The sequence below is a fragment of the Mustelus asterias genome, chromosome 7 (genome assembly GCF_964213995.1).
Source record: "Mustelus asterias chromosome 7, sMusAst1.hap1.1, whole genome shotgun sequence".
In the NCBI taxonomy this organism is placed as follows: domain Eukaryota; kingdom Metazoa; phylum Chordata; class Chondrichthyes; order Carcharhiniformes; family Triakidae; genus Mustelus; species Mustelus asterias.
Window position 1 is genome coordinate 1,595,169 of NC_135807.1, and position 24,075 is coordinate 1,619,243.

The 24,075-nt window shown below is 53.4% G+C and overlaps 1 protein-coding gene across 3 annotated transcripts in view; it reads right to left on the minus strand.

Annotated features, from left to right (window-relative positions):
* Window positions 1-2,322: 2,322 nt before the first annotated feature.
* Window positions 2,323-24,075, minus strand: part of ubtfl (upstream binding transcription factor, like) — a 92,577-nt gene continuing 70,824 nt past the window's right edge. For all 3 annotated transcript variants that reach the window (XM_078215536.1, XM_078215535.1, XM_078215537.1), the window contains 6 exons: window positions 20,524-20,609; window positions 17,504-17,693; window positions 10,528-10,575; window positions 9,615-9,683; window positions 4,962-5,105; window positions 2,323-4,412 (listed from right to left, as the gene is read on the minus strand). In XM_078215536.1, the coding sequence (XP_078071662.1) occupies window positions 4,323-4,412; window positions 4,962-5,105; window positions 9,615-9,683; window positions 10,528-10,575; window positions 17,504-17,693; window positions 20,524-20,609 (627 nt within the window). In that variant the 3' untranslated portion in view covers window positions 2,323-4,322. The remainder of the gene's footprint in view (window positions 4,413-4,961; window positions 5,106-9,614; window positions 9,684-10,527; window positions 10,576-17,503; window positions 17,694-20,523; window positions 20,610-24,075) is intronic.

Sequence of the window (24,075 nt, forward strand, 5' to 3'; positions counted from 1 at the left end):
GACTTTGTCGAAAGCCTTCTGAAAATCCAAATTAACCACATCCACTAATATTGATTTCCTTCAGTTCCTCCCTCTCACAACATTTCTGCTATGTTATTTGTGTCCTTTGTGAAGACAGAACCAAAGTATGTATTCAGTTGCTCGGCCATTTCTTTATTCCCTATTATAAATTCCCCTGTTTCTGACTGTAAGGGACCTACATTTGTCTTCACCAAACCTTTTCATAGAAATCATAGAAACCCTACAGTGCAGAAGGGTCTTCCTTGGATCTAATACTCTCTCTAATTTCCCGATAAGCCATGGTTTGGTCGCCTTTCCCATTTTATTTTTGCACCAGACAGGAATGAACAATTGTTGCAGTTCACCCATGTGCTCCTTGAATATTTGCCTTTGCCTATCCTCCTTGTAAATAACATTTCCCAATCCATCATGGCCAACTCGTGCCTCATATGATCAGAGTTTCCTTTATTAAGATTCAAGACCCTAGTTTCAGAATCAACTACATCACTCTCCATCATGATGAAGAATTCTATCATGTTCTGGTCACTCAACCCCAAGGAATTGTGCAGCTGGATTGGCAATGATTCCCTTCTCATTACACAATAACCAATCCAGAATGGCCTGTTCACTGGCTGGATCCTCCATATATTGGTCCAGGAAACCATCCCGTATACACTCCAGGAATTCCTCCTCTATGGCATTGTGACTAATTTGATTTGCCCAACCAATATGCAAATTAAAATTACCCGTAATTACAAATGTTCCTTTATCGCATGCATCTCTAATTTCCTATTTAGTGTCATTTCCAACATCATCGCTACAGTTTGGGGGTTTATATACAACCCCAGCAAATGTTTTTTGTCCCTTAGTGTTTCTTAGCTTTACCCAGATAGATTCCACATTGTCGGAGCTAATATCCTTCCTTAGTTTGGTGTTAATTTCCTCTCTAACCAGCAATGTGACTCCACCTTAACTTTACCTTTATGTCTGTCCTTCCTAAATACTGAATATCTCTGGATGTTCATTCAGTTCCTGTCCCTGGTCACCCTGCAGCCGTGTCTCCGTAATCCCGACTATATCATACCCGTTTAGATCTAAGCGTGCCATTAGTTCATCCACTTTATTGTGAATGCTGTGTGTGTTAAGGCACAAAGCCTTTAAGCCCGTCTTTTTAACATGACTGGTTCCAATCCCACTATTTTTCACTGAGACCCTGTTTGAATCTGGCCCTTGGTTTTCCCTCTGCCATTCTAGTTTAAACCCTCCCCAATCACTCTATCAAATACTCCCCCCTAGTATATCAGTCCCGGTCCTGCCCACGTGTAGCCTGTCCAGCTTGAGCAGGTCCCACCTCCCCCCCGAACCAGTCCCAGTGCCCCAGGGATCTGAAACCCTCTCCCTCACACCATTTCTTCAGCCATGTATTCATCTGATATATCCTGCTTTTTCTACTCTGGCTAGTACATGGCACGGGCAGTAATCCTGAGATCACTACCTTTGAGGTAGATTCTTGACTAATGAGGGAGTCAAAGGTTATTGGGGTGGGTGGAATGTGGAGCTGAAGTCCCAGTCTGATCAGCCATGATCTTACTGGATCTAAAAGGAAAAAATATCACGTTTCTTACCAGAAAATAAATGGGGTGGAGGCCCGGAAGCTGCAGGGTGTGTGTTGTAATGTGTCGCGGCAGAGCGGGAGACTCAATGTCCAACTGAAAAGGGTGGAAACTCTCTGTGTGGTTTTAAAAGAGAGGATTTTTTTCTGATCAGAGGAGAGATTCCAGGCAGCATCTAGCATATTTGAAAAGAGGAAATGTTCTGCTGTTCGGCTGGTGTGGTATAAAAAAGTGTTTACCCCAGTCCAACGCCCGGCATCTCCACATCGTGGTATAAAAAAGTCAGGGGAAAAAAGAGGAATACTGGGAAGACAGTGGAAACATACTGAGCAGCCTCGAGTTTCTAGTTCCTGCAAGAGAAATGGCAGCGTTTCCATTCGGATCCATGGGGTCTTTCATGGAAGGAAATGAATCTTGGAGTTCCCAAGCAGAACATTTTCAGTGCTTTGTACAAGTGGATTTCCAGTTTCAGTCACTGGTGAGTCCAAAGGGTACAAGAACCTGGGAGAAACGTTATCTCCTTGTGAATCATGAGTTGACCCTTTCTCCCCAGTTGGGGGGTGGGGGGTTTGCAAGGGGGTGAGGGAGGGGGGGAGGGGGCACTGAGCAGCAGCAATTGTAGTTTAACTCCTGAAATTTTATCCTTAATTTGTAAAACACAGAAACCAGGATTAAGGATTTGTGTTAAAAATAAAGCAGGTTCCAGGCAAATATTTCAAGTTGACATTTATTACCAAGTATTTACCAAGTATTTACCAAGTATTTACCAAGCCCTCAGTTGGTTCAGAATCTCCACACGTTCCAATTATCTGGATAAAATCAATGGAATTCTCAACACTGAACTCCATCATGAGTTTAAAAATGTTTTACAAATTTTTGAATCGTACAAACGCCTCGTGCCATTCAAGCTGTGAATTCTGCTTCAACATAAAGAATTTCTCCAGTAACAGAATTTTCCTTTCTCCGAATTCCACAGCTCCGGGACTTGGGGTCAATAATTTTCCACATTTACAAAAGTGCCACAAATAAAACCCAAAATCTTCTAAACTATCGAACTGTACCATAGAAATCCCCGGCTCCCAGCCGTCACCTACTGGCACAAGTATCCCCGGTTTGGCATCCAGATAAGGAACAATCAAATTCTTAACATAAAAAGAAGTTTTTTAATATTTTGTCCATGGGATGTGGGCATCGCGAGGCCACCATTCACTGCCCATCCCTAATGGTCCCGTGGTTTGCACGGCCATTTTCAGAGGACGTTTAAGAGTCAAACACATGGCTGTGGGTCTGGAGTCAGATGAAGGCCAGGTAAGGACAGCAGTTTTCCTTCCCTAAAGGACATTTACAACAATTAATAGTTTCATGGTCACCATTACAGAGTTCAGCTTTTATATTCCATATTTATTAATTTAATTTTAAATTCTACCAGTTGCCATAGTGGGATTTGAACCCATCTTTCCCGATGAGTTCATTAACCCGGCTCTCTGGATTACTAGTCCAGGGACATAACCACTGTTTCAATTCAACACAATCCAGTGAGTTAATATCCGGTAATAGCCATCCTTTACCACCACACTCTGAACAATCAGTTTCGCTCTCTGTTCAGTGAATCATGGTTACTGTTAGCGTTCTGCAACATAATAGAGTCTGTCTCTGGCTTATTTACCAACACTTATTCAGGAGTGTACAACTCTCCCTCATCCAATTATAACTGGGGTTCTTGGATAAGAGTCCATCCATTACCTTCAACATTCAATAAACGGGAAAAAACAGAGCACAAAACAGTCAATGTTGTCTCCCTTTAAAACATCTCATTTCCATTTCCACCAATATACAGTAACAGCCGTGTGTACCATCTACAAGATGCACTGCAGGGACTCACCAAGGCTCCTCAGACAGCACCTTCCAAATCCTCAACCACCATCATCTAGAAGGACAAGGGCAGCAGATATCCGGGAACACCCCCACCGGGAGGTTGCCTCCGAGCCACTCACCATCCCGACTGGGAAATATATCGCCGTTCCTTCACTGGTGCCGGGTCAAAATGCTGCAACTCCCTCCCTAACAGCACCATGGGTGTACCTACAACAGCTGGACTGCAGAGGTTTAAGAAGCTCCAAACTGGGGTCTCAGTGCAGAGCTGGGAGATGTTGGGAGAGAGAGCGGCCAATGGTTATTGAAACAGAAGGTGGAATCTGGGAAAGGATTGAACCCAACTGAGATCTGGGGATCTGGGGCGGGGGGACCTGTTTACGGGCACCTTTTCTGAGGAGCTGTGATTGGTTCAGAGGGAGCCTATCAGCCAAGGAACGGAGCAAACAGGAGTCAGAGACAGAAATGCAGAAACTTTGATGGGAGATTAAAATAATTAAAAAACATAATGCTTTGACTGTTCACTTTCTACTTCTAAATATAAAATACTGATCACACCGACAAACGGAAGTGTATTTACAGCTGTCAGGGCAGTTCACTGGAGCAGAGATTTCAGTCTGAACAGGGGAAAAGGGGAGAGCTGTGTCTACGACTGTGATAGCACCATGGCACACTCCATGCAGGGGGGGACACAGGGACAGAACAACAGGCCTCCTGAATACCGACAGCCATCCAGCTACCACTGCCATCTTCAATCACGTGGATCCGTGATTAAGGGGCGTCTCCACTGCTCCCGACATTCAACAGTTGATGTTCTTGGAGGATTGGGGAAAGAGTTCAGTCAGAGTCTGAATCGGAGCTGTTTTGTGAGGAGGATGAGGAGGTGGTGCTGCCGTTAGACCGGTCCTCATCATCATCATCATTGTTCTAGAATAAACGGGAAAAAACAGAGCACAAAACAGTCAATGTTGTCTCCCTTTAAAACATCTCATTTCCATTTCCAACCCCACCCACACCCCTCCCCCCACCCCCCACCCCCCCACCCCACCCCCCACCCCCCCACCCCACACACACCCCTCCCCCCACCCCCCCACCCCCCCCCGCCCCACACACACCCCTCCCCCCACCCCCCCACCCCCCCCCCCCCACACACCCCTCCCCCCACCCCACCCACACCCCTCCCCCCGCCCCACACACATCCTGAAAAAAAATCCTCCCTCACTTACGATCCAGACTTGGAAATACCTGGCTGTTCCTTCGCGGTCCCCCCTGGCCACACAGCACATGTTTGAGGACATTGAGTGTGCGCAGGATTGGAAACAGCTGCAATCGCGACACCAGCCACTCCCATCTCTCCACACCCAGCTGAATAGCCAGCTTGGGACACCGGGAAACCAGCCTCAGGGAGGGGGTGCAAGTGGACAAGTAGCGTGTGGGGACAGTTCATCGCGATCGGGCGTCAGATCAGGAACTCACGTCTCCATCTTCCTCCTCATCAGAGATCTCTCTGCTATTGGACGATGCTGAGGAATTCTCTCCATCATCATCAGAATTAGAGGAATCGCTGCCTCCTGCATCATCCTCATCGTCCTCATCATCCTCGTCATCTTCAGAGGAATCCTGAAGAGCAAAATAACAGATTCAGAGGATGGGAGAGAGAGGGAGGGGGGAGAGCAAGAGAGGGAGGGGGGAGAGCGGGAGAGGGAGGGGGGAGCACGAGAGAGGGAGGGGGGAGCACGAGAGAGGGAGGGGGGAGAGCGGGAGTGGGAGGGGGAGAGCGGGAGAGGGAGGGGGGAGAGCGGGAGAGGGAGGGGGGAGAGCGGGAGAGGGAGAGGGGAGAGCGGGAGAGGGAGGGGGGAGAGCGGGAGAGGGAGGGGGGAGAGCGAGAGAGGGAGGGGGGAGAGCGGGAGAGGGAGGGGGGAGCACGAGAGAGGGAGGGGGAGAGCGGGAGAGGGAGGGGGGAGAGCGGGAGTGGGAGGGGGGAGAGCGGGAGAGGGAGGGGGGAGAGCGGGAGAGGGAGAGCGGGAGAGGGAGGGGGGAGAGCGGGAGAGGGAGGGGGGAGAGCGGGAGAGGGAGGGGGGAGAGCGGGAGAGGGAGGGGGGAGAGCGGGAGAGGGAGGGGGGAGAGCGGGAGAGGGAGGGGGGAGAGCGGGAGAGGGAGGGCGGAGCGAGAGAGGGAGGGGGAGAGCGAGAGAGGGAGGGGGAGAGCGAGAGAGGGAGGGGGAGAGCGAGAGAGGGAGGGCGGAGAGCGAGAGGGAGGGGGGAGAGCGAGAGAGGGAGGGGGGAGAGCGAGAGGGAGGGGGGAGAGCGAGAGAGGGAGGGGGGAGAGCGGGAGTGGGAGGGGGGAGAGCAAGAGAGGGAGGGGGAGAGCGAGAGAGGGAGGGGGGAGAGCGGGAGAGGGAGGGGGGAGAGCGAGAGAGGGAGGGGGGAGAGCGGGAGTGGGAGGGGGGAGAGCGGGAGAGGGAGGGGGGAGCACGAGAGAGGGAGGGGGGAGAGCGAGAGAGGGAGGGGGGAGAGCGGGAGTGGGAGGGGGAGAGCGGGAGAGGGAGGGGGGAGAGCGGGAGTGGGAGGGGGGAGAGCGGGAGAGGGAGGGGGGAGAGCGGGAGAGGGAGGGGGGAGAGCGGGAGAGGGAGGGGGGTGAGCGGGAGAGAGGGGGGAGAGCGGGAGGGGGGAGAGCAAGAGAGGGAGGGGGGAGAGCGGGAGAGGGAGGGGGGAGAGCGGGAGAGGGAGGGGGGAGCACGAGAGAGGGAGGGGGGAGAGCGAGAGAGGGAGGGGGAGAGCGAGAGAGGGAGGGGGAGAGCGAGAGAGGGAGGGGGAGAGCGAGAGAGGGAGGGGGAGAGCGAGAGAGGGAGGGGGAGAGCGAGAGAGGGAGGGCGGAGAGCGAGAGGGAGGGGGGAGAGCGAGAGAGGGAGGGGGGAGAGCGAGAGGGAGGGGGGAGAGCGAGAGAGGGAGGGGGGGAGAGCGGGAGTGGGAGGGGGGAGAGCAAGAGAGGGAGGGGGGAGAGCGGGAGAGGGAGGGGGGAGAGCGGGAGAGGGAGGGGGGAGCACGAGAGAGGGAGGGGGGAGAGCGAGAGAGGGAGGGGGGAGAGCGGGAGTGGGAGGGGGGAGAGCAGGAGAGGGAGGGGGGAGAGCGGGAGTGGGAGGGGGGAGAGCGGGAGAGGGAGGGGGGAGAGCGGGAGAGGGAGGGGGGAGAGAGGGAGAGGGAGGGGGGAGAGCGGGAGAGGGAGGGGGGAGAGCGGGAGAGGGAGGGGGGAGAGCGGGAGAGGGAGGGGGAGAGCGGGAGAGGGAGGGGGGAGAGCGGGAGAGGGAGGGCGGAGCGAGAGAGGGAGGGGGAGAGTGAGAGAGGGAGGGGGAGAGCGAGAGAGGGAGGGGGGAGAGCGAGAGAGGGAGGGCGGAGAGCGAGAGGGAGGGGGGAGAGCGAGAGAGGGAGGGGGGAGAGCGAGAGGGAGGGGGGAGAGCGAGAGAGGGAGGGCAGAGAGCGAGAGAGGGAGGGGGGAGCGCAGGAGAGGGAGGACGAGAGAGGGAGGGGGAGAGCGAGAGGAGGGGGGAGAGCAGGAGAAGGAGGGGGGAGAGAGGGAGGGGGAGAGCGGGTGAGGGAGGGGGGAGAGCGGGAGAGGGAGTGCGGGAGAGGGAGTGGGGGGGGGGGAGAGCGGGAGAGGGAGGGGGGAGAGCGGGAGAGGGAGGGGGGAGAGCGGGAGAGGGAGGGGGGAGAGCGGGAGAGGGAGGGGGGAGAGCGGGAGAGGGAGGGGGGAGAGCGGGAGAGGGAGGGGGGAGAGCGGGAGAGGGAGGGGGGAGAGCGGGAGAGGGAGGGGGGAGAGCGGGAGAGGGAGGGGGGAGAGCGGGAGAGGGAGGGGGGAGAGCGGGAGAGGGAGGGGGGAGAGCGGGAGAGGGAGGGGGGAGAGCGGGAGAGGGAGGGGGGAGAGCGGGAGAGGGAGGGGGGAGAGCGGGAGAGGGAGGGGGGAGAGCGGGAGAGGGAGGGGGAGAGCGGGAGAGGGAGGGGGAGAGCGGGAGAGGGAGGATGAGAGAGGGAAAGGGGAGAGCGAGAGAAGGAGGAGGGAGAGCGGGAGAGAGAGGGCGGAGCGAGAGAGGGAGGGGGAGGGCGGAGAGCGAGAGAGGGAGGGCAGAGGGCGAGAGAGGGAGGGCAGAGGGCGAGAGAGGGAGAGCGAGTGAAAGAGAGGGGAGAGCGAAAGAGGGAGGGGGGAGAGCAAGAGAGGGAGGGGGATAGCGAGAGAGGGAGGGTGGAGAGCGACAGAGAGAGAGGGGAGCAAGAGAGAAGGGGGGAGAGGAAGGGGAGCGGGAGGGGGGGAGAGTGAAGAGTGAGAGAGGGAGGGGGCGAGTGGGAGAGGGAGGGGGCGAGGAAGGGGAGGGGGAGGGGGGTGAGCGAGAGAGGGAGTGGGAACAAGAGGGGGAGGGGAGCGAGAGGTGGGGCGAGCGTGGAAGGGAGGAGCGAGTGAGGGGGAGTTGGCACTGGGAGCAAGAGAGGGAGCTGAAGAGACTGGGTGTTAAAGGGAGGGTGGGAGAGGAGGAGGGGGGGAGGGTGAGGGGAGGGGGGGAGGGTGAGGGGAGGGGGGGTGGGTGAGGGGAGGGGGGTGAGGGGAGGGGGGGGAGGGGGAGGGGAGGGGAGGGGGGGAGGGGGGGGAGGGGAGGGGGGGAGGGTGAGGGGTGGGGGAGGGTGAGGTTGGGAGGGTGAGGGGAGTGGGGAGGGTGAGGGGAGTGGGGGAGGGTGGAGGGAGTGGGGGAGGGTGGAGGGAGGGGGGAGGCTGGGGGAGGGTGAGGGGAGGGGGGAGGGTGAGGGGAGGGGGGAGGGTGAGAGGAGGGTGAGGGGAGGGGGGGGGAGGGTGGGGGGAGGGTGAGGGGAGGGGGGGGCTGGGGGAGGGTGAGGGGAGGGGGGAGGGTGAGGGGAGGGGGGGAGGGTGAGGGGAGGGGGAGGGTGAGGGGAGGGTGAGGGGAGGGGGGAGGGTGAGGGGAGTGAGGGAGGGTGAGGGGAGTGGGGGAGGGTGAGTGGAGTGGGGGAGGGTGAGGGGAGTGGGGGAGGGTGAGGGGAGTGGGGGAGGGTGAGGGGAGTGGGGGAGGGTGAGGGGAGTGGGGGAGGGTGAGGGGAGTGGGGGAGGGTGGAGGGAGGGGGGAGGCTGGTGGAGGGAGGGGGGAGGCTGGGGGAGGGTGAGGGGAGGGGGGAGGGTGAGGGGAGGGGGGGAGGGTGGAGGGAGGGGGGGAGGTTGGGGGAGGGTGAGGGGAGGGGGGTGAGGGGAGGGGGGGAGGGTGAGGGGAGGGGGGGAGGGTGAGGGGAGTGGGGGAGGGTGAGGGGAGTGGGGGGAGGGGAGTGGGGGGAGGGTGGAGGGGGGACGGTGAGGGGAGGGGGAGGGTGAGGGGGGAGGGGGAGGGTGAGGGGGAGGGGGGAGGGATGGGGGGAGGTTGGGGGAGGGTGAGGGGAGGGGGGAGGGTGAGTGGAGGGTGAGGGATGGGGGGAGGGTGGAGGGTGGGGGGGTTGGGGGAGGGGGGAGGGTGAGGGGAGGGTGGGGGGGGGTTGGGGGAGGGGGGAGGGTGGGGGGAGGGTGGAGGGTGGGGGGGGTTGGGGGAGGGGGGGAGGGTGAGGGGAGGGTGAGGGGAGGGGGGAGGGTGGGGGTTGTCGGGGGGTTGGGGGAGGGGGGGGGGGGGGGGGTGGGGGGAGTTGGGGGAGGGGGGAGGGTGAGGGGAGGGGAGAGGGTGAGGGGAGGGTGGGGGGAGGGTGGAGGGTGGGGAGGGTTTGGGGAGGGGGAGGGTGGGGCGAGGGGGAGGGTGGGGGGGGTTGGGGGAGGGGGAGGGTGGGGGGAGGGTGAGGGGAGGGGGGAGGGTGGAGGGTGGGGGGATTGGGGGAGGGGGGAGGGTGGGGGGAGGGTGGAGGTTGGGGGGGGGTTGGGGGAGGGGGGAGGGTGAGGGGAGGGTGGGGGGGAGGGGGGAGGGTGGGGGGGAGGGGGTTGGGGGAGGGGGGAGTGTGGGGGGAGGAGGGAGGGTGGGGGGGAGGGGGGAGGGTGGGGGGAGGGTGGAGGGTGGGGGGGGTTGGGGGAGGGGGGAGGGTGAGGGGAGGGGGGGGTTTAGCGGAATGTGCGTCACTCGCTCAGTGAGCGTGAGTGTGATGGTGGAAGGTGACTTGCCGATGTGAGGTGGGAGGCGGCTCTCATTTTGGCCACGGGACCGCCAGACTTTGCTGTTCCTTTCCGTTTCTGGAATAAGAATGAAATAGAGTTGAATTCGGAGTCCCTGCTGGACTGAAGGTTCTGGGAGAGTCACGTCACAGACTCTGGCTGTGTCCAGGATTTCACACTCACCTGAAGGGTTCGATTCTCTCCGTCCGTTCCCACTCTGCAGTTCACCGGAGTTTCATTCACTGAAAATCACCTTTGGTCAGAGAGCCACGAACTCGGCTCCACCCAGCACTGCCTCAAGGCCCCGGTAACTGGGTGGAAACAGTCCCCGCTCCAGCCTCTACTCCAAAGCCACAGCTCTGTATCCCAGCACCTCCCCCTCAGATTTGCAGCTGACTATTTGGCAAAGGCAGCATCACAGTTTGGGATTAGATTAGACAGGTGCCTGATGGGCAGCATGGACACAATGGACCTCTTCCCACGCTGTGAAACTCTTTGGGGTGATTTTGAGCCCACACTTTCCGTCTGCACGAACCGGCGAGTGTTTAAAATCTGGAGCACGCGGGTCGTGCAGCGTGTTTCTGACTTGCCGACCCCTCGCCACTGGAGTTGGGGAAAACACACTGCGAGTCCCCAGAGGGCTCGGTGTAAGACAGCAGCATGTCGTTGGCAAGCACTTCCCCTGTGGCTGACAAAATCCCTGGCTTTAAAAGAGGCCATTCAGCCCCTTGAGTCTGTTACACAGGAACAGGAGGAGGTCATTCAATCCCTTCAATCCATGCCAGTGCATCGAAATGGCTTTCCAAGGCCAGACAAGGATCCCCGCAGACAGAGGACTGAGGGGAACTTGTATCAGGTTATTTTGTGGTACAATTGCATTTAGACAGAGATTTTTCTGTTGTTGTCACTCTGTAATACTCACCAAGGTCAAATATTCCTTATACACTGAGCGTTCCTGCGGACTCAGAGACTGGAAGAGATGAAAAAACAAAATCAGATTATTGCTCGACAAACCCAATGCAAATAGTCCAACAAGTCGCTGTATACCGCAGCAGTACAGGCCTGGTGGGGATGGGTCTGTCGCTGTATAACACTGGGGTACAGTACTGGTGGGGACGGGTCTGTCGCTGTGTAACACTGGGGTACAGTACTGGCGGGGACGGGTCTGTCACTGTATAACACTGGGGTACAGTACTGGTGGGGACGGGTCAGTCATTGTATAACATTGGGGTACAGTACTGGTGGGGACGGGTCAGTCACTGTATAACACTGGGGTACAGTGCTGGTGGGGACGGGTCTGTCACTGTATAACACTGGGGTACAGTACTGGTGGGGATGGGTCTGTCGCTGTATAACACTGGGGTACAGTACTGGTGGGGATGGGTCTGTCGTTGTATAACACTGGGGTACAGTACTGGTGGGGATGGGTCTGTCGCTGTATAACACTGGGGTACAGTACTGGTGGGGACGGGTCTGTCACTGTATAACACTGGGGTACAGTGGTGGTGGGGGCGGGTCTGTCGCTGTATAACACTGGGGTACAGTACTGGTGGGGACGGGTCTGTCACTGTATAACACTGGGGTACAGTACTGGTGGGGACAGGTCTGTCGCTGTATAACACTGGGGTACAGTACTGGTGGGGACAGGTCCGTCGCTGTATAACACTGGGGTACAGTACTGGTGGGGACAGGTCTGTCACTGTATAACACTGGGGTATCGTACTGGTGGGGACGGGTTTGTCGCTGTATAACACTGGGGTACAGTACTGGTGGGGACGGGTCTGTCGCTGTATAACACTGGGGTACAGTACTGGTGGGGATGGGTCTGTCGCTGTGTAACACTGGGGTACAGTACTGGTGGGGATGGGTCTGTCGCTGTATAACACTGGGGTATCGTACTGGTGGGGACGGGTTTGTCGCTGTATAACACTGGGGTACAGTACTGGTGGGGACAGGTCCGTCGCTGTATAACACTGGGGTACAGTACTGGTGGGGACGGGTCTGTCGCTGTATAACACTGGGGTATCGTACTGGTGGGGACGGGTTTGTCGCTGTATAACACTGGGGTACAGTACTGGTGGGGACGGGTCTGTCACTGTATAACACTGGGGTACAGTACTGGTGGGGATGGGTCTGTCACTGTTTAACACTGGGGTACAGTACTGGTGGAACGGGTCTGTCGCTGTGTGACACTGGGGTACAGTACTGGTGGGGACGGGTCTGTCACTGTTTAGCACCGGGGTACAGTACTGGTGGGACGGGTCTGTCGCTGTATAACACTGGGGTACAGTACTGGTGGAACGGGTCTATCGCTGTATAACACTGGAGTACAATTTAAACTAATTTGGCAGGCGGAGGGGACAGAGATTGTTTGCAGAATAAGGGAATACAATCATAGAGCAAAACAAACAAGTCAGAGGGAGTGCAGCTGTATTATGTTTCAAGGCAGTAAGGTCAGGCTGGATGGCCTCTACGTTAACACTCGGAGTGTTGCATGTAAAACAGATGAGTTGAGGGCAATGATTAAGATGTAGAAGTGTGATATCGACGCCATCACAGAGACGTGGTTAAAGGAAGGACACGATTGGCAACTCGACATGCCAGGAGATAGACCGTTCAGGTGAGACGGGAAGGGGGTAAAAGAGGAGGAGACATTGCATTCTTAGTTAAGGAATCAGTCACTGCAGTCGGGAGAGGCGATATCTCGGAGGAAGCATCAAATGAAGCTTTGTGGGTAGAGTTTAGGAATAAAAAAGGAGGCACATTGTTAGGTGTTTATTATAGACCCCCCAGGTAGTCAGCGGGATATTCAGCAGCAAATCTGTGCTCAGTTTGTGGAGGAGTGTAAAAACAATAATAGGATTATTATATTCGGTGATTTCAACTTTCCCAACATTAACTGGGATATAACTGGGTTGTTTAAAAAAGGTTCCAAAAGAAATCCGGGAAATTATCGGCCAGTAAGTTTGACGTCGGTGGTGGGCAAGTTATTGGAAGGTGTGATAAGGGATAGGATCTACAAATATTTGGATAGACAGGGACTTATTAGGGAGAGTCAACATGGCTTTGTGCGTGGTAGGTCATGTTTGACCAATCTATTAGAGTTTTTCGAGGAGGTTACCAGGAAAGTGGATGAAGGGAAGGCGGTAGATGTTGTCTACCTGGATTTCAGCAAGGCCTTTGACAAGGTCCCTCATGGGAGGTTAGTTAGGAAGGTTCAGTCGCTAGGTATACATGGGGAGGTAGTAAATTGGATTAGACACTGGCTCAATGGAAGAAGCCAGAGAGTGGTTGTGGAGGATTGCTTGTCCGAGTGGAGGCCTGTGACTAGTGGTGTGCCACAGGGATCGGTGTTGGGTCCATTGTTGTTTGTCATCTATATCAATGATCTAGATGATAATGTGGTAAATTGGATCAGCAAGTTTGCAGATGATACAAAGATTGGAGGTGTAGTGGACAGTGAGGAAGGTTTTCAAAGCTTGCAGAGGGATTTGGACCAACTAGAAAAATGGGCTGAAAAATGGCAAATGGAATTTAACGCAGACAAGTGTGAGATATTGCACTTTGGAAGGACAAACCAAAGAAGAACGTACAGGGTAAATGGTAGGACTCTGAACAGTGCAGTTGAACAGAGGGATCTGGGAATACAGGTACAGAATTCCCTAAAAGTGACGTCACAGGTGGATAGGGTCGTAAAGAGTGCCTTTGGTACGTTGGCCTTTATAAATCGGAGTATCGAGTATAAAAGTTGGAGTGTTATGGTAAGGTTATATAAGGCATTGGTGAGGCCATATTTGGAGTATTGTGTACAGTTTTGGTCACCTAGTTACAGGAAGGATGTAAATAAGGTTGAAAGAGTGCAGAGAAGGTTCACAAGGATGTTGCCGGGACTTGAGAAGCTGAGTTACAGAGAGAGATTGAATAGGTTGGGACTTTATTCCCTGGAGCGTAGAAGATTGAGGGGAGATTTGATAGAGGTGTATAAGATTTTGATGGGTATAGATAGAGTGAATGCAAGCAGGCTTTTTCCGCTGAGGCGAGGGGAGAAAAAAACCAGAGGGCATGGGTTAAGGGTGAAAGGAGAAAAGTTTAAAGGGAATATTAGGGGGGGCTTCTTCACGCAGAGAGTGGTGGGAGTGTGGAATGAGCTGCCGGATAAAGTGGTAAATGCGGGGTCACTTTTAACATTTAAGAAAAACTTGGACGGGTTCATGGATGAGAGTGGTGTGGAGGGATATGGTCCAAGTGCAGGTCAGTGGGACTAGGCATAAAATGGTTCGGCACAGACAAGAAGGGCCAAAAGGCCTGTTTCTCAGCTGTAATTTTCTATGGTTCTATACATAGTGTTAAGGGCTTGGATGGAGTGGATTTCTTGAAATGTGTACAGGAGAACTTTAATCAGTATGTGGAAGGTCTAACAAGGAAGGGAGAGTGGATTTCAGTAAAATAAGACAGGATCTGGCCGAGGTAGACTGGGAACAGCTACTAACGGGAAAATCTACAGAAGAGCAGTGGGTGGCATTCAGAAAGGAAATGGTGAGGATGCAGCCCAATGTGTTCCCCAGGGGTGATAGATAGGAATAACAAGCCCAGAGAACTATGGATGACCAGAGATATTCAGGATATAAATAGAAATCGGGCGGCACGGTAGCACAGTGGTTAGCACTGCTGCTTCACAGCTCCAGGGTCCCGGGTTCGATTCCCGGCTCGGGTCACTGTCTGTGTGGAGTTTGCACATTCTCCTCGTGTCTGCGTGGGTTTCCTCCGGGTGCTCCGGTTTCCTCCCACAGTCCAGAGATGTGCGGGTTAGGTTGATTGGCCAGGTTAAAAATTGCCCCTTAGAGTCCTGAGATGCGTAGGTTAGAGGGATTAGCGGGTAAATATGTGGGGATAGGTAGGGCCTGGGTGGGATTGTGGTCGGTGCAGACTCGATGGGCCGAATGGCCTCCTTCTGGACTGTAGGGTTTCTATGATTCTATGATTCTAGAAGAAAAAGAACAGCTTTTAAAAAGGAGGCATTAGTCATAGAGGTTTACAGCATGGAAACAGGCCCTTCGGCCCAACTTGTCGCCTTTTTTTTTTAAACCCCTCAGCTAGTCCCAATTGCCCGCATTTGGCCCATATCCCTCTATACCCATTGTACCCATGTAACTGTCTAAACATTTTTTAAAAGACAAAATTGTACCCGCCTCTACTACTACCTCTGGCAGCTTGTTCCAGACACTCACCACCCTGTGTGTGAATAAATTGCCCCTCTGGACACTTTTGTATCTCTCCCCTCTCACCTTAAACCTATGCCCTCTAGTTTTAGACTCCCCTACCTTTGGGAAAAGATATTGACTATCTAGCTGATCTGTGCCCCTCATTATTTTATAGTGAGTTATAGAAAGTTGAAGTGGGGAAAATAAAGGAATGGTTGCCTGGCACACAAAATGGTTACCTGGGAAGGGACATTAACAGGCACTGGCTTTTAGCACAGTTAAAGTTAAAACATGCAGGAACCGAAATGCTGCAGGAAGCTAGTCAGAGCTTGAGGCACTTTAAAGATAAGGGCAGACCCAGAACAATAAAGACTGATAATAAGATCAGCCCCAGATGGGAACATAAATACAACAAAACCAATCACTGTATGTATAGATCGAAACCAGTCATTGATAGAGGAAATGTATCCATTCTATGAACAATGCGATGTTAACTGCCCATGTCTGTACCTATCTGATTGTAACGATGTGTTAACTATCGATCACCATGATCTGTCTACTCAACTATAATGATGTGTTAAACGGCTAATGTCCGGACTACCTATTGTCTGAAAGGTATAAAAATGATCGACTGCTATTGTATGATTGAGAAGGTAGCTGCCAAGTACTGCGGAGTACCAGTGCCTTCTCCCCGAAGCTTCGTGTCCGAAATAAAGCTGTGTTATTGAACCTCCAGTCTGACTCCGGTGGTAAATTTCCCACAACAAAGTTATAGTGTTTTAGAAAATGCAGGGTGCAGCTTAAGGAAGCAATTAAGAATGAAGGGATATGAGAAAACTCTGGCTGGTAAAAGTAGGGAAAATCCCAAGATATTCTCCAAGTATATCAATGGGAAGAGGATAACCAGGGAAAGAGCAGGGGTCCATTAGGGAGCGAGGGGGCAATCTGTGGGGGGAGCCAGAGGACATTGGTAGAGTGTTGAATGAAACATCACATCCGCCTTCACCCAAGAGAATGAGGACGATGGTGTGGAATTCAGACAGAGAGACTGTGAGGTTCTTGAGCAAATTGACACAGGGAAGAACAAGGTGTTGGAGTTGGTGGCAGCTTTAACAGTGGATAAATCTCCAGGTCCGGATGAATTGTGCCCGAGGCTGCTGTGGGAGGCAAGGGAGGAGATTGCAGGGACTCTGACCCAAACTTTCAATTCCTCTCTGGCCACGGGGGAGGTGCCAGACGACTGGGGAACAGCTAATGTGGTTCCGCTATTTAAGGAGGGTTGTAGAGATAAACCAGGGAACTACAGACCAGGGAGTCTCACGTCAGTGGTAGGGAAACTATTGGAGAAACCTCTGAAGGAGAGCATCTATCTCCACTTGGGAGAGGGAAAGCTTGACCAGGGATAGTCAGCATGGCTTCATCAGAGGAGGTCACGCCGAACAAATTTGATTGAATTTTTTGAGGAGGTGACCAGGTGTGTAGATGAGGGGAGTGCAGTCGATGTAGTTTATATGGATTTCAGCAAAACCTTTGACAAGGTCCCACATGGGAGACTTGTAAAGAAGGTAAATTCACATGGGATACAGGGTAATTTGATAAAGTGGATTCAAAATTGGCTCAGTTGTAGGAGACAGAGGGTGGAGACAGACGGCTGCTTTAGTGACTGGAAGCCGGTGTCCAGTGGCGTACCACAGGGATCTGTGCTGGGCCCCCTATTATTCATCATTTATATAAATGACATTGAAGGCTATGTGGGGAGTAGGATCAGTAAGTTTGTGGATGACACAAAGATCGGCCAGGTGGTTAACAGTGAGACAGAGTGTCTTGGGCTACAAGAAGATGTAGATGGAATGGTCAAATGGGCAGATAAGTGGCAGATGGAATTTAACCCTGAAAAGTGTGAGGAAGGAGTAATTTGACAAGGAAGTACTCAATGAATGGTAGGAAACTTATAAATTCTGTGGAACAAAGGGGCCTTGGCGTGTTTGTCCACAGATCTCTGGCAGTGGAAGGGCATGTTAGTAGGATGGTGAAAAAGGCATATGGGACACTCACCTTTATCAATCGAGGCATTGATTACAAAAGCAGGGAAGTAGAGTTGGAGTTGTATAGAACTTTGGTGAGGCCACAGCTGGAGCACTGTGTGCAGTTCTGGTCGCCACATTATAGGAAGGATGTGATTGCACTGGAGGGGGTGCAGAGGAGATTCACCAGGATGCTGCCTGGGATGGAACATTTAAGTTATGAAGAGAGGTTGGATAGGCTTGGGTTGTTTTCATTGGAGCAGAGAAGACTGAGGGAGACCTGATCGAGGTGTTCAAGATTATGGGGGACACGGACAGAGTGGGTAAGGAGCAGCTGTTCCCCCTGAGTTGAGGGTCAGTCACGAGGGGACATAGGTTCAAGGTGAGGGGCAGGAGGTTTAGGGGGGATTTGAGGGTAGTGACGGTCTGGAATGCGCTGCCTGGGAGGGTGGTGGGGGTGGGATGCCTCACATCCTTTAAAAAGTATCTGGATCAGCACTTGACACATCGTAACATTCAGGGCTATGGGCCCAGTGCTGGCAGATGGGATTAGGTGGGAGATCAGGTGTTTCTAATGTGTCAGTGCAGACTCGATGGGCTGAAGGGCCTCTTCTGCGCTGTGTGATTCTCTGATTGTACACAGTCCTGGTGTTAACACATTGAGGACACTCACTTTGAGCCAGGCTTCCAGCTCAGTCTTGTATTGCTGCTGCTGCTCCTCCACCAGCTTCTTGTAACCATCTTTCCGGGATTGGCTGTGTTTCTGCCACCGCTTCCCGATCTCCACCATCCTCTCCTTCAGCCCAAAGTGGTTGAGTTCCCCACTGGTCAGTAACTCCTGGGAGAACATCTGGTAACCACTCCTGCATCAACAGCACAGCACAGGTCATCAGAGTGAGAGGGAGGGGCCGGGGAGCGGAGGGAGGGAGGGGCCCGGGAGGGAGGGATGGGGGGGGGGAGTGGCCGGGGAGGAAGGGAGGGGGGAGGGGCTGGGGTGGGAGGGAGGGGCCGGGGTGGGAGGGAGGGCCGGGGAGGGAGGAAGGGAGGGGCCGGGCCGGGGTGGGAGGGAGGGCCGGGGAGGGAGGGACCAGGGAGGGAGGGAGGGACCGGGGAGGGAGGGAGGGAGGGGCTGGGCAGGGAGGGGCCAGGGGGGACTGGGGTGGGAGGGGCCGGAGGGGGAGGGGCCAGAGGGGGAGGGAGGGAGGGGCCGGGGTGGGAGGGGCCGGGGAGGCGGGGAGGGAGGGGCCGTAGAGGGAGGGGCCGTAGAGGGAGGGGCCGTAGAGGGAGGGGCCAGAGAGGGAGGGGCCAGAGAGGGAGGGGCCGGAGAGGAGTTAGCAGGTGGGAATGGAAGGGGAGGGAGGGGTGGGGCGAGCGGGGAAGGGGCAATGGGTGAAACACTGTCCATTCCGCATTGCAATCGTTCAAATCACCAACTCAGAGGAACGCGGGCCAGTGTTCTGCTTTGGGTGTTGGTGCCTCCGTGAGCTTGGGTGGCCCCCTCACCCTCACACTGGCTGCAGTGAACAGCCTCTGGTGCTGAATGGGCAGCACAAGGCTGGGTGCGGGCAGACTGCAGGGTGAATGGACTGTCACTAATGGTCAGTGGACAGAGGGTGGTCAGTGGATGGACGGTGGATGGAGGGTGGTTAGAGGGTGGAGAGTGGACAGAGGGTGGTCAGTGGCTGGACAGGGGATGGAGAGAGGTCAGTGAATGGTCAGACAGTGGTCAGTGGGTGGATGGAGAGTGGATGGAGGGTGGGGAGTGAGTGGTCAGTCGGGGGTCAGTGGTTGGAGAATGGATAAGAACATAAGAACTAGGAGCAGGAGTGGGCCATCTGGCCCCTCAAGCCTGCTCCGCCATTCAATAAGATCATGACTGATCTTTTTGTGGAATCAGCTCCACTTACCCGCCCGCTCACCATAACCCTTAATTCTTTACTGTTCAAAAATGTATCTATCCTTCCCTTAAAATCATTCAATGAGGTAGCCTCAACTGCTTCACCGGGCAGGGAATTCCACAGATTCACAACCCTGTGTGTGAAGAAGTTCCTCCTCAACTCAGTCCTAAATCTGCTTCCCCTTATTTTGAAGCCATGCCCCCGAGTTCCAGTTTCACCCGCCAGTGGAAACAACTTCCCTGCTTCTATCTTATCTATTCCCTTCATAATCTTATATGTTTCTATAAGATCTTCCCCCATTCTTCTAAATTCCAATGAGTATAGTCCCAGTCTACTCAGTCTCTCCTCATAAGCCAACCCTCTCAACTCTGGAATCAATCTAGTGAATCTCCTCTGCACTCCCTCCAGTGCCAGTATATCCTTTCTCAAGTAAGGTGACCAAAACTGTACACAATACTCCAGGTGTGGCCTCAGAAGCACCTTATACAGCTGCAACATAATCTCGCTGTTTTTAAACTCTAGCAATGAGGACAAAATTCCATTTGCCTTCTTAATTACCTGCTGCACCGGCAAACCAACTCCTTGAGATTCCTGCACAAGGACACCCAGATCCCTCTGCACAGCAGCATGCTGCAATTTTTTTATCATTTAAATAATAGTCCATTTTGCTATTATTCCTACCAAAATGGATGACCTCACATTTACCAACATTGTTCTCCATCTGCCAGACCCTCGCCCACTCACTTAGATTATCTATATCCCTTTGCAGACTTTCAGCGTCCTCTGCACACTTTGCTCTGCCACTCCTCTTAGTGTCAGCTGCGAATTTTGACACACTACACTTGGTCCCCAACTCCAAATCATCTATGTAAATCGTAAACAATTGCGGTCCCAACACTGATCCCTGAGGCACACCACTAGTCACTGATCGCCAACCAGAAAAACACCCATTTACCCCCACTCTTTGCTTTCTGTTAGTTAACCAATCCTCTATCCATGCTAATACATTACCCGTAACACTGTGCACCTTTATCTTATGTAGCAGTCTTTGGTGCGGCACCTTGTCAAATGCCTTCTGGAAATCCAGATACACCACATCCACAGGTTCCCCATTGTCCACTGCACATGTAATGTTCTCAAAGAATTCCACCAAATTAGTCAAACATGACCTGCTCTTCATGAACCCATGCTGCATCTTCCCAATGGGACAATTTATATCCAGATGTCTCGCTATTTCTTCCTTGATGATAGATTCAAGCATTTTCCCTGCTACAGAAGTTAAACTAACCGGCCTATAGTTACCCGCCTTTTGTCTACCTCCTTTTTTAAACAGTGGTGTCACATTTGCTGTTTTCCAATCTGTGGGAACCACCCCAGAGTCCAGCGAATTTTGGTAAATTACCACTAGTGCATTTGCTATTTCCCCCGCCATCTCTTTTAGAACCCTGGGATGCATTCCATCAGGACCAGGAGACTTGTCTACCTTTAGCCCCATTAACTTGCCCAACAATACCTCTTTCATGATAATGATAGTTTCTAGGTTCTCACCTGCCATAGTCTTCCTGTCATCAATTTTTGGCATGTTATTTGTGTCTTCCACTGTGAAGACCGACACAAAATACCTGTTCAATGCCTCAGCCATTTTCTTATTTCCAGTTATTACATCCCCCTTCTCATCCTCTAAAGGACCAATGTTTACTTTAGCCACTCTTTCTGGGGTGGATGGAGGGGGTCAGTGGATGGAGGGTGGACAGAGGATGGTCAGTGGGGGTTCAGTGGATGGACAGTCACTTACATTGGTGGTTTCTTTGGCTCGCCGTCAAACTTCAGTTTCTTGGAGCTCTGCGCTGAGGGGCAGCAGCGTCTCTCCATAAGTTCCCTCTACAACACAACAGGAATACTGTTACAACAAGACTCACTCTGTCTGAGTCCGCCAGTCATGCTGATGATGGGAGTGGGGTTACTCAGGCATTGAGGAGGTGGAGCCTCCATTAACCCAACTCATCTGAAGGATGAGAGCGACACTGGAGTGTGACATAGCCTCCAGGTGGTGTTGCAGTGTGCTGCTGATTGGTTAAGTGGATGCACAGTAAGCTATCGGGGCTGACATGTGTCGATTCAAGCGAAGATTGTGGAAGAGGAGAAATGAGAGATAAATTTGGAACGAATTTACCATAATCCATAGAATCCCAACAGTGTAGGAGGCCATTCGGCCCATCGAGTCTGCACCGACTCTCCGAAAGAGCTTCTTTCACACGCCCACTCTCTTCGGCCCTATTCCGTTACCCTGCACATTTACCATGGCTAATACACCCAGCTCCACAATTTACCATGGCTAATACACCCAACTCCACAATTTACCATGGCTAATACACCCAACTCCACAATTTACCATGGCTAATACACCCAACTCCACAATTTACCATGGCTAATACACCCAACTCCACAATTTACCATGGCTAATACACCCAACTCCACAATTTGGGAGACTAATTTAGCACGTCCAATCCACCTAACCTGCACGTCTTTCGGACTGTGGGGGGAAACCAGAGCACCCGGAAGAAACCCACGCAGACACGGGGAGAACGTGCAAGCTCCACACAGACAGTGACCCAAGGCTGGAATTAAACCCGGCTCCCTGGCGCTGTGAAGCAGCGGTGCTAATCACTGTGCCACCGTGCTGAGAAATAGTTAATCAACCTCAGTTGCGTCACATTTTGAGGATGTTGAGATAGATATATCTCTAATAGAAAAAGGAATAAGGGGATATGGGGAACAGGTGGGGAGGTGGACTTTAGATCATGGATTGAATGGCGGAGCAAGCTCGAAGGGCTGAATTAGCCTGCATCTCTTCCTAATTCCTATGTTCTTATGATGTGCTTCTAAAATTGCTGCCATTTCTTTTGGTTCTTTATGTAAGTCATCATTATCAATTATATTACCCAAGTAATTTGTAGATTGAGAAGATGTATTCACATTAGCAACATTTAAGAGGTATCTGGATGGGGACATGAATAGGGGGAATAGAGGGATACGGACCGAGTAAGGGCAGAAGGTTCTTTATAGTTTAGTTTCAGTATTATGATCGGCACGGGCTTGGAGGGCCGAAGGGCCTGTTCCTGTGCTGGACTTTTCTTTGTTCTGAATAAGTTACCCCTTTCCTTTTTGACCTGGGGATGATGTTTTTGCAGATGTCCCAATGTAGCTTCCACATTCTTCAAGTGCTCTTGCTCACTTGAACATAATGAAGATACCATCTGATTAACACTGCACACCATTCACACCACTCAGAATTTCATCCCTGGATCTCTAGAATAGATGTGGAGCTGCCGGCGTTGGACTGGGGTAAACACAGTAAGAAATCTCACAACACCAGGTTAAAGTCCAACAGGTTTATTTGGTAGCAAAAGCCACTCGCTTTCAGAGCACTGCCCCTTCGTCAGGTGAGTGGGAGTTCTGTTCACAAACAGGGCATATAAAGACACAAACTCAATTTACAAAATAATGATTGGAATGTGAGTCTTTACAGGTAATCAAGTCTTAAAGGTACAGACAATGTGAGTGGAGAGAGGGTTAAGCACAGGTTAAAGAGATGTGTATTGTCTCCGGCCAGGACAGTTAGTGACCCTCATGACTTGCCTGGGCTTGCAAAATCTCACTAACTGTCCTGTCTGGAGACAATACACATCTCTTTAACCTGTGCTTAACCCTCTCTCCACTCACATTGTCTGTACCTTTAAGACTTGATTACCTGTAAAGACTCGCATTCCAACCATTATTTTATAAATTGAGTTTGTGTCTTTATATGCCCTGTTTGTGAACAGAACTCCCACTCACCTGATGAAGGAGCAGCACTCCGAAAGCTAGTGGATTTTGCTACCAAATAAACCTGTTGGACTTTAACCTGGTGTTGTGAGACTTCTTACTGTCTCTAGAATAGAGCAGGCATGATGTTAATCCAAATAGCAGCCTTCTGTATTGAAACAGACCATCGTCTGCACTGTCAGAGGGTCAGTGCTGAGGGAGTGCCGCACTGTCAGAGGGTCAGTTCTGAGGGAGTGCCGCACTGTCAGAGGGTCAGTTCTGAGGGAGTGCCGCACTGTCAGAGGGTCAGTACTGAGGGAGCGCCGCACTGTCAGAGGGTCAGTTCTGAGGGAGTGCCGCACTGTCAGAGGGTCACTACTGAGGGAGTGCCGCACTGTCAGAGGGTCAGTACTGAGGGAGTGCCGCACTGTCAGAGAGTCAGTACTGAGGGAGTGCCGCACTGTCAGAGGGTCAGTACTGAGGGAGTGCCGCACTGTCAGAGGGTCAGTGCTGAGGGAATGCCGCACTGTCAGAGGGTCAGTACTGAGGGAATGCCGCACTGTCAGAGGGTCAGTACTGAGGGAGTGCCGCACTGTCAGAGGGTCAGTGCTGAGGGAATGCCGCACTGTCAGAGGGTCAGTACTGAGGGAATGCCGCACTGTCAGAGGGTCAGTACTGAGGGAGTGCCGCACTGTCAGAGGGTCAGTACTGAGGGAGTGCTGCTCTGTCAGAGGGTCAGTACTGAGGGAGTGCTGCACTGTCAGAGGGTCAGTACTGAGGGAGTGCCGCACTGTCAGAGGGTCAATATTGAGGGAGTGCCATACTGTCAGAGGATCAGTACTGAGGGAGTGCTGCACTGTCAGAGGATCAGTACTGAGGGAGTGCCGCACTGTCAGAGGGTCAATATTGAGGGAGTGCCGCACTGTCAGAGGATCAGTACTGAGGGAGTGCCGCACTGTCAGAGGGTCAGTACTGAGGGAGTGCCGCACTGTCAGAGGGTCAGTACTGAGGGAGTGTTGCACTGTCAGAGGGTCAGTACTGACGGAGTGCCGCACTGTCAGAGGGTCAGTACTGAGGGAGTGCCGCACTGTCAGAGGGTCAGTACTGAGGAAGTGCTGCACTGTCAGAGGGTCAGTACTGAGGGAGTGCCACACTGTCAGAGGGTCAGTATTGAGGGAGTGCTGCACTGTCAGAGGGTCAGTACTGAGGGAGTGCCGCACCGTCAGAGGGTCAGTACTGAGGGAGTGCCGCACTGTCAGAGGGTCAGTACTGAGGGAGTGCCGCACTGTCGGAGGGTCAGTGCTGAGGGAGTGCCGCACTGTCAGAGGGTCAGTACTGAGGGAGTGCCGCACTGTCGGAGGGTCAGTGCTGAGGGAGTGCCGCACTGTCAGAGGGTCAGTGCTGAGGGAGTGCCGCACTGTTGACGTGCTTTCTTTTGGCTGAAATGTTAACTCAAGGTCCCAACTGCTATTTCTGGCAATGTAAAAGATCCCGTGTCATTGGCTGAAGATGAGCAGAGTTTGACCTCGTTTCCTGGGCCAAC